We start from the raw sequence: 10,957 nt of genomic DNA on the forward strand, positions 1-10,957 counted from the left end.
GTGGTTCTGGGATCTTTGCTCACCGTTCTCATGATCATTTTGACCCCACGGGATGAGATCTTGCGTGGAGCCCCAGATCGAGGGAGATTATCAGTGGTCTTGTATGTCTTCCATTTTCTCATGATTGCTCCCACAGTTGATTTCTTCACACCAAGCTGCTTGCCTATTGTAGATTCACTCTTCCCAGTCTGGTGCAGGTCTACAATACTTTTCCTGGTGTCCTTCGAAAGCTCTTTGGTCTTGGCCATGGCGGAGTTTGGAGTCTGACTGTTTGAGGCTGTGGACAGGTGTCTTTTATACAGATGATGAGTTCAAACAGGTGCCATTCATACAGGTAATGAGTGGGGGACAGAAAAGCGTCTTACAGAAGACGTTACAGGTCTGTGAGAGCCAGAGATTTTCCATGTTTGAGGTGACCAAATACTTATTTTCCACCCTGATTTACGAATAAATTCTTTACAAATCCTACCATGTGAATTCATGGATTTGTTTTTCACATTCTGTCTCTCACAGTTGAAGTGTACCTCTGGTGCAAATTACTGACCTCTGTACTCATTTTAGGTGGTGGAACTTGCACAATCGGTGGCTGACTAAATACTTTTTTGCCCCACTGTATATGGTACAGCAAACACACATATATCTCTTTAAGTATAAGAGCCTTTTGTTCAGATGGACCCGCTAGACTCCTGGCACCAGCTTTGGGGAGTCTTCACAGGGTCACATCTTGACCTCACACAAATCACACGCACTCACGCACACACACGCACACACATACGCACGTACACACACACACACACACAAGGTACTCTTTGTGTGTATGTAGACGTCGTATGATAATGAACCTATGCATATTCATGTAACCACAATAAAAGAGCAATGTTGCGGGGGAACGGACGAGAGCAACTGGGGTCAAGCGAAGGAACGGCGTCTGTCCGGTTTTCTCCCGTGCACAAGAAACATGAAGAACTTTGCCTACATCGTGTCTTGCTTTGCTGTGTAATTATATTGTCTTCAATGTTCCAGCGGATAGGTTCAAGCTACAAACCTATCAGGTGTACAGAAGTCTGAGGTAACATTGCTATTCTGTAAAAACAATGAATTTTTAGACAAAACTTAAATGTCATATTCTAACTAAAGAATAAAAACTTCTCTCCCTGGCTAAAACAAATCTGTTGTACATATCTGATAGAAAACTGAAAGCTTCAGTATTATTTCTTCTTTCCCTGGTTTTGTCTAAGACTGTACTCAAAGATGAGCTTCATGCTGTTCGGGTGGTGTCGTACCTGAGTGGAGGAGAAGCCTCCGTAATAGTTCTGCTGCCCAGTCAGCCACCTGATAATACCAGAGGCATATCCCAGATCCTCAGCAGTCGGGGAGGCGCTGAGTTTGGCCAACAGCACATAAGAACTGATCTCCACTGACAGGGAGGCTGATGTTTCTGCTGCTGTCTGAGACCAGTAGAGGAAACCTCCTACAAACACAATAACAGTCACAGTGATGCTAATGAAGCCTGAATGATGTCCTGCTAAAGGATGGCTCACCTTCCCTCACTGCAACTGTGTCTAAGTGCTGCAGAAGGTGAGCTCGGGTCTCCACGTCTCCTGCCAGAGTGAACACATAGGCCAGCAGAGCTGTAGTGTAGGTGTTGCTCAGGTCACTGAGAGACTCCTTGAGACAAGCCAGGCTCTGGATCATCACAGGATCCTTTAAAAGATCAAAACAAAGAACTTCAATGGACAAACAGAAACCTTCTTTCATTAAAGCCAGTGTGAGAAGAATAGGAGGCAGAGTTCCTGATTCAGTCACTCAAAACATCAGCGTGATAATAGAAAACACAGCGATTAGAGGAAAGTACAGATCAAGCAAAGACTGGAGCAATCTGCTAGTAGTATTTACAATATAAAGAACATATTGAAAAAACACTGTACAGGTTGGGTGGTGATACCAGTCCTTGCTGGTGAGAGTTCAGGTATGTGGATGACACCTGGGTGAAAATCAATTCTCAGGACGTTCCACAATTCACAGATCACATTAACTCGGTGGAACAACACATCAAATTCACCAGGGAGGATATGAAAAGTGTCAGGTTAGTCTTCTTAGACTGTGAGATTTCCATCAGGAATGGAGGACATTTAAAAGCTGATGTGTACCGTAAACCTAAGCTCCAGCCGATCCAGGAGAGAAGGACAACTGCTGCCTAAGTGAAAACCTGTAGTGATCCCGTACGTGTCAGGAGTATCAGAACAGCTGAGGCACATTTTTTTCTAAACACTGTGTCTCTGTGGCTTTTAAACCCCAAAACATGCTGCGCCAAAAATTGGTCCACCCCGACACAAACCGAGTAACATAGTGTACGGTGTTAAGTTCCAGGAGGATTGCCAGGATCTATACATCGGGGAAATCGAACAACCTCTGGCTAAGAGGATAGCACAACACAGAAGAGCTACCTCGTCAGGCCAGGACTCTGCAGTCTATTCACACCTACAGGCTAGTGGACACTCTTTCAATTATGAGGATGTAACATCCTGGACAGGGAGGAACGCTGGTTTGGGTGTAGGGTCAAGGAGGCCATTTACGTGAAAAAGGAAAGACCATCTCTGAATCGAGGAGGGGGCATAAGGGTACATCTGTCACCATCTTACAATGCTGTGATTGCAGCCATTCCCCAACTCTCTGTGAATGGTATTGATGGCCATTGATAAGTGGTCCTTGATCAGTGGTCTTTGATCAGTGGGTTTTGGTCAGTGGTTGTTGATCAATGGTCATGAGAATATGCATAATTACAATTAAGGAACTGACCTCCCAGCCCATTGTTCCTTCAGTGGGCTGGTTTCAGTCATTATGCAAATGTGAATGAATGGCTAACTGTAGGGCAGAGAGTCCTGAAGGGATTGGTCCCATCGGTCCCATCCAACTACTGACCAATAACCTGCCTCAGTACCACATGGAAGCTCCTGTCAGGCATCATAGTGGCTAAGATGAACAGACACATGTTCCTGTGCCCCACTCATTGGCAAGAATACCAGAGGTGCAAAACACCAGCTACTTGTAACAATCAGCCGAGACTGCCTGGATTGATTACAAGAGGGTCTATGACTTAATGCCCCACAGCTGAATCCTGGAATGCCTAGACCTGTACAAGATCAACAGGACTTTAAGAGCCTTCATCAAGAACTCAATGGGAATATAACACTAGAGGCCAACTTCAAGCCCAAAGCACAATCATCATCTATCAAGGAGATGCTCTGTCCCTACGGATACTGACTACGGAATGAAGCATCTGTCAGCCATCTGCTGTACGTGGATGACATCAAGCTGTATGCCAAGAGTGAACGAGACATCGATTCACTGATCCACACTACCAGGCTATACAGCAACGACATTGGAATATCGTTCGGACTGGAGAAATGTAGTCGGATGACAACAAAGAGAGTAAAGGTAGGCAGAACTGAGGGAATCTAACTACTAGAAGGCAACATTGCAGACATAGAGGACAGCTACAAGTACTTGGAGATCCAACAGGCAAATGGAAACCACAAAGAGGCTGCTGGGAAAGCTGCTACCACCAAGTACCTGCAGAGGGTCAGGCAAATCCTGAGGAGTCCGCTGAATGTTAGAACAGGATCCGGCCTATCAAAACCTACGCCCTGCCCGTCATCAGGTACCCTGCTGGGATAATAAGCTGGCAAAAGGAGGAGATAGAAGCCACTGACATCAAGACAAGAAAGTTCCTAACCATGCATGTGTCATGATTCGTTGTGTGGCAGGCAGGAGAAGGACCCAGGATGCAGACTCACAGACACGGGGATAAACTTAAAGATCACAGGTTTAATGCAGGCAAAAGGTGAACACAAAAACAGTACTGAACTAAACTGGGAAAACTAAACATAAGATGTACAAGGAACCACGGGGAGAATAACACACAACATGAGGGAGAACGCGACGCCGAACAGAGGGAGACGCAGACAGAAATACACAGAGGGTAAACGAGGAAAGTGGGCACACACGGGGAACACAGGTGACACCTCTCCCATACTCCTAGGATGTGGGGGTGAACGCCAGAACACCCTGGAATGTTACAGACCTCCTAGGATGAGACATTCTTTCAATATGCCACCAACTATATACTTCTAAACCAGTGGTTCTTAACCTGGGTTCGATCGAACCCTAGGGGTTCGGTGAATCGGTCTCAGGGGTTCAGCAGAGCCTCCGCCGTGACATGCACAGTTCATTTTGTGCACCAGTAAAAAACATATGTATGTCTTGAATTTGAAAAAAATCATATTTTATTTTTCACTAAAGAGGGGTTCAGTGAATGTGCATATAAAACTGTTGGGGTTCAGTACCTCCAACAAGGTTAAGAACCACTGCTCTAGAGTACTTCAGTATACACACACACACAGAGGATTTGTAAAACATGAATAACACCTACATGTTCAATTCAATGTACACATAATGTAGGACTACAAATACTGGGATATACTGTACTGTTGCCATCAAGGAGTTGGCATCAGGTGGGTACTTGTGTGGAACCCAAGTTTCCTAGAATGCATTTCAAATGAAGTTCAAAAGCATCAATGGTGGAGGTGATCAAATAAAACTGTAAAGATTTTAAATAATCCTGTTTCTGTGTCACTAAAGTTTTAAGATGCAATTATGTGAACATGTAGATGTGTAAACTTCAAATATCTGATTGGTTTATACTGATAGCACAAATTTGCAAAAAGGCTGTGATGAATTCAGAGACCTGGTCTTGTCCTTGGGGAAATTCTGGTAAGAGAGAGGACTAAGAGACAGGTGAGACGCCAAGAGAGACAGAAAAGGAGTGAGAGTTTTTCCCTTGCTTTTACCCTGTGGATTTTCCTGGAGACCTGATCCCTGCACCCTTGTATATAGCGCTTCTCCACTGTCGCACATTTCACCTGGTGTTTGTGAATAAACCCCCTGTTCTTCCTTTGGGCGAAAGAGTTCTGGGTTTGAGTCCTCCAGTTACCGTAACAGGCTGCTGTCACATTAAACACTTCACACCATCAAAGAGCCTGACGCTGCGACTTACAGCACAAAGGACAGCTGCCGCACCCTGATATGACTTTAATTTGATCAATCATTAATGTTTGGAGGCTTTCTGCTCCCACCCTGAACAAACCTGAGAACAAATAATATGATACAACACCCATACTGTACACAGCAATCTACAAATAATTTTAAACCTGCTACACCCTGATATGCCTTTATATTAATCATTGACCCTCAAAGCTGTGAACAAAATGCTAAACCTTTCCTGAAACATTTCGCTGACTCCTCATGAGTGTTTAGAGCCGAGCCCCAATTCTTCTCAGCAGTTCACACACAGCACTGACTTTGTAACTAATTAAAGTGAAATGTCAGTGAAAATGTGGCTATCAGTGTCTTAGTTTAATGACTAAATGTTTCAATGTGCTACTGAAAAAAATAAACTAAAAAAAAACAAAAAGCAGTGCTTGCTATTAAACAGCTGGCATCGTGATCTGGTGATACGCAATGTTTTTTGTGTTATTTTACACATTCTACCAGTGTGCTTTGCCAGTATTTGCTGACATCATAAAACTCTCATAAGACTCGACACAAGAAATAATCCTGAATTGCTTTATTTAAGTATCAGAACATGAGACAAAGCTCAACCAGCAGCACTAAGACCTGATCCTGAACCCTGAAGCTCTATGACTCATTTCATCACAACCCGGAAACAATATCCTACATCTGTGAGCCAGCGTGAGAAAATCCAGCCAACGACACAAACTTAGATTCAAGGCTGTGCACAAAAACAGCCACACAAAGACATGTTTAAGGACCTGCTGACTTTCCGTGCCCACCCTCAAGGCCCTATATGTATGTGTTATGAGAGTGTGAGTAATGTGGATGTCTAATTTGTGGAATAAAATTGAGGCACAGGTGGCCAGAAGGGGAGGGGGGGATGCCTCCCCTTCACCCTGGTGACACACCCGCACCCCAAGGCCCTACTTGTGTGGGTGGGTATGTTGGAGCGGGAAGAGGGAGGCAACCGGGGATGGGGAGGAAAAGAAGGGAGGAGCAAGATGCCCCTCCCTGGGGCCAGCTCCCCCGCTGACCCCGGTAGGCACCCACGTCCTTCGGCACCCACCAAGGCAAAGGAGCCCAGGCCCATCCAGATTGGGGCCTACGGCATCAGGAATGCCCAGCCCCACAGGACCCGGGGCAGCCCACCCGACCCCACCACAGAGGAAACTGTACCCACCCCAACATTCAATCGTCTCCCAGACTGCACAAGACAGTAGACACCCAGGTTAAGTTTATTCTCCACCTCTCCTATGACTCTCCCCCACCTGCAGAGTTGACTCCTGCAAGGATGGAACAAACTCCCTGTCAGCTGAAGAGCCCCCTAGTTAGGCCGATGCGCCAGATCCAAGCTTCTTACGAAAATACACTGCTGCTTGTTGTCTCCGCTGATAGACTCACAGTTTGTTGGTTGTTCATGACAGGCGACGAAAGGGGAAAGAATCTTTATTACCCCACCAAAAAATGGCAGCTCAAAACTTTGATAATGGGTCAGTAGACAAAAGGTCAACAGTTTTACAATTTACAAGAAACTGATGAACTTTTGTCACTGACACATTATCAGAGGTTGCAGTCGCTATTTTATGGTGGGGTAATAAAGGCAGAAGAAAAAGTGAAAGGTTACTTTAAGAGCAAATTTATAAACGTCTCCTTAAACCCAACCCCAGTCCACAAAGAAAATATGTTATGAAACATGTTGTACCTTTTTATGGTGGCCCAATTAAGAATATGAAAAGTGAAAGAATTTTTCTAGCAAATAGATAAGTACACATCAATATGTTGTGACATTCTGGAGAAGGGTAATAAAAGAAAGACAGAGTATGAAATGACTTCAATGTCCAATGATGTTTTGCTTTAAAGTTTTGTTTTTAATCATTTAACTTTGTAGCGATGGTAGTTCATCTGGTGACCCTTGCATGGTCATACAACAGGAGAAGAATGAATGAATCTCTATTGTACTCCCTTTAGTGGCCTGAGCTTATAAAAAAACCCAAGAAAACGCTAAACTTCAAGCATTTAACATGTAGATTTTTTTTTCTTTCTGGCATTCTGTTACAGATCCACAGGTGTCCACAAATGGCTTCCATTTGACTCTAGAGCAGTGGTTCTTAACCTGGGTTCGATCGAACCCTAGGGGTTCGGTGAATCGGTCTCAGGGGCTCAGCAGAGCCTCCGCCGTGACATGCACAGTTCATTTTGTGCACCAGTAAAAAACATATGTATGTCTTGAATTTGAAAAAAATCATATTTTATTTTTCACTAAAGAGGGGTTCAGTGAATGTGCATATAAAACTGTTGGGGTTCAGTACCTCCAACAAGGTTAAGAACCACTGACTTAGAACTTAACGTCACAAAAAATATTTTCTCATATTCAACTAAAAATATGTTTAGATTTACTGATATGCAAAAGAAAATAAACATCGCTTTGACTGCTGTCTTGGGTCAATTACATTTTCTTCATTCTTATACTTTTTAAAATTTATTTCGGTGGTCCCTCGTTTTATACCTTTAGAGAACATACAACAATGAAATAACTCAAACTGGACAAAATTGATCATTTTTTCAATATCAACTCAGGTTCTCAAAAGTCAACAACAGCATAAAATAAATAACACAAAATAATGTACGACTGAAAAAGCACCAAACGTAACTTAGACAAAATAAATTATTTAAGACAATATAAATTATTTAATTAAAAGTGGAAGCTTCGTGGATGTCCCCAGAGCAATCCTGGACCATCGGGGTCTCTCCCCAGAGGGCCGGTTCCAGAGTAGCTACATGGGAGAGAAGGACTGGCCCTTCACTGTTTTCTTGCTCCTCCGGGACGCAGCAGAGAGATGGCTGCGGCTGACGTGATGGAGGCACGGCTGCTGGACACCATTGCCCTGGAGCAGATCGTGGAGGGCCTCCCAGGGGGAACGGCGGAGTGCTTCAAATGTCACCGGCTGGCAAATCTGGAGGTACACCATCTCGAGGCGCGGCCAGAGATCCACCCTTTGCTCTCTTCTCTCTACCTCCAGGTCCCAGTGGCTACAGGCACTGAAGTGTCGCCATTCATCATTGAAGTTGATTGTTTGTAGTCCGTTATTGTCCGCAGAGTCGCTCCTAGAGTCGCACTGTTGTAGCTGTGACTCTACTTTTTCCCCTTAGCACCGCTCTGCCTTTCTGACCGCGCTGCGCACATTGTAAGACACTGCCTTGTATAGGTCCATATTATCAGGGACTAGCTGATAGTTCTTTCTGCTGTGTCATCTGCTAGCTTCCCGATAAATCCCACAACCGCTTGCTGATGTTGTGTTGATGTCATCAGAGCTGCGCTGAAGCATGTCCAGTCTGTGTCATCCAGTGTGTCCTGCAAGCATTGTCAGTCCAGCGTGCGACCTCCCTCCTGATTGGTGCTTGCTGCTTTAGCTTTTCTTTGTAAGCAGGCGTGAGGAAGATGATGGCATGGTCTGATTATTCCAAATGCAGAGGCTGAGCCTTGTAGCTTGTAGAGCAGTACTCACTGCTCTACTCCTTCTTTACTTCAGACTGTGTGGCCACCCATGGCTCCAACACCATTGTGAAGTTTGCTGATGACACAGTGGTGTTGGGCGCCATCTCCAACAAAGTTGAGGCGGTTTACATTAATGAAGTGAAGAATCTGGCATCGTGGTGCCAGGATAACCACTGCCAGCTGAACGTCGGATAGACCAAGGAGCTAGTGGTGGACTTCAGAAGGAGTCAGCACAGAGACTACAAGCCCATTATCATCAATGGAGCTCCAATGGAGAGGGTGCAGTCCTTCAAATATCTCGGTGTCCACATCTCCTCAGACCTGACATGGTCTGCCCACATTCAGATACAGTCCAAAAAGACTAGGCGGCGCCTGTACCACCTCCGACAACTGAGGAAGTTCAGGGTCTCTCCAAAGATCCTCAGGATTTTCTATACAGGCGCTGTGGAGAGCATCCTCACACAGAACATGACATCCTGGTTTGGGAACAGCTGTGTGAAGGACCAAAAAGCTCTTCAGAGAGTGATCCATACAGCAGAACGCTGCTGCAGGATTGCTCTCCCCCCCCTTCAGGACACCTACACCAGGAGATGCTCGACTAGAGCAGCTCAGATACTGAAGGACCCGTCCTGGCAATAAACTGTTCCAACTTCTGCAATCTGGTAGAAGGTTCAGCATCATCCGGGCAAGGACAGAGAGACTCAAAAGGAGCTTCTATCCCCAAGCCAACTGGGCCCTAAACCAGAATGTGTCATTTTCTCTATTCCTGGATTGTAGTCTCCGTTGCCCTTCATGTGTTCCATGTCTCATGTTGTCAAGCCCGTGTCATTTGGTCTGTCTCATCATGTTTCCTGTTTTATTGTGAAAGACTCTGGTGTTCTTTGTTTATTTTATTTAGTTTCACTTCCCCTGTCCTGTCATTAGGGTCATGTGTGTCAGCTGTTCTCCCACATGCATTTCCACTTCTCCTAATCATCTACTTAGTCTCTGTGTTTCATTCAGTCAGTGTCGGATAGTCATACCACCCTTTCTCGTCTGGTCTAGGATTTTCATGATTTTGCTCTGGGCATGTTCACGTTTCTTGTCATGTTCACTTGTGATAGTTCCTCTTTTGCTCCTGTGTTCATAGTGTTCATAGTTCTGCTGTAGTGTTCCCAGTTTAGTATTCAGTTTATTTTCGCCACAGCCCATGTTACTTTATTTCTTGTGTTCAGCCGAAATAAAGGCTCGCTTTCTGTTTAAACATTCAAGTGTCATGGTCCTGCGTCCATGACTCAGTGATTTTGTGTTTGTGTTCTTTATTGTTATTATTCTCATTAATATTCATGGGCTGTTTTGGGATTTTAGATACTGGGTTCTGGGTTTGTGCTCCCTCTATTGGTCCCTGGTGTTAGTGTTCTCACACACCGGCGTACCCCGCCGTGACCGCCTGATATGAATAATGACCAGTCTGCAGGTGTTTTTGACATAAATCAGAAAAATGAAACAACTCTTGTGTGAGGATCTTTGTGAGGATGACAATATGTTTGATGAGGTTTTATTGAAATTGTCTCAGAAGAGGAAGAGCTCTGAACCTGCCCACTGCAGTACTAAAACATTAAAAGCTACGAGAGGAAACAAAGCAGAAGAGAACAGTATGGATTCTGAAAGTGATCTGTATCTGAGCCAGGAACACCAGAATCCGTACTCTCCTGCTGACATCGTACGGTTACGGTGTAACCTTGGTTCTCTTAGTGAGAATTATCTCTCCACACCGTTACATATTCCATATGTATGGGGTACGACCACCTTGGTCATGGCGTGTGGGTATTTCTTTAAGACACTCTGGAACGCCCGGCTACGCCCCAGAGCTCACTTATAAAACAGCTGTGCAGACGTGACACCGGTTTGTTAGTTTGATCGGAACGCGTCTCCGAACGGCCTGACGGTGGAGAGATAGTCTCTCACTAAGAGAACCAAGGTTACACCATAACCGTGCATTCTCTAGCATATCGAGACTATCTCTCCACACCGTTACATATTCCATATGTACGGGGTAACTCTGGAAGACACCCCACAAGGAGACAGTGCAACCGAACCACTGAGAGTGAAGGTGCCGGGAGTCAGTGCCAATGCACCAATAGAGACACCACCTTGGTCAGGGCTTCGCAATGCGCAGGTTGAACCAGGGGGTGGAGGTACACCGAGCTGCCAAGTAGCAGCCCGCTGGTCGCATAGGTCTAAGACATGCGGGCAATGCCAGCAGAGAGTCGGCGCTACAGGCTGGAGAACTCTCACTCGCCACAACGAGGTCCGACTGGCGTGTAAGCCGGCGAAGCGGACAACACGCCAGGGGAACATAGCCAGCAACTGCAGGTCAAGCTAGGGATGTGACCCGTCCATCCTCAA

General features: G+C 45.3%; 1 protein-coding gene across 1 annotated transcript; it reads right to left on the minus strand.

The window, feature by feature from the left end:
- Positions 1-1,208: 1,208 nt before the first annotated feature.
- Positions 1,209-1,773, minus strand: LOC145423582 (alpha-2-macroglobulin-like protein 1). Its single transcript, XM_080296241.1, has 2 exons — positions 1,542-1,773; positions 1,209-1,471 (listed from the first exon to the last, which is right to left on the minus strand). The coding sequence occupies exons 1-2, from the start codon at positions 1,756-1,758 to the stop codon at positions 1,209-1,211; spliced, it is 480 nt and encodes a 159-aa protein (XP_080152367.1). The 5' UTR covers positions 1,759-1,773.
- Positions 1,774-10,957: the final 9,184 nt, after the last annotated feature.

This window comes from Astatotilapia calliptera, chromosome 3 (genome assembly GCF_964374335.1).
Source record: "Astatotilapia calliptera chromosome 3, fAstCal68.1, whole genome shotgun sequence".
In the NCBI taxonomy this organism is placed as follows: Eukaryota; Metazoa; Chordata; class Actinopteri; order Cichliformes; family Cichlidae; genus Astatotilapia; species Astatotilapia calliptera.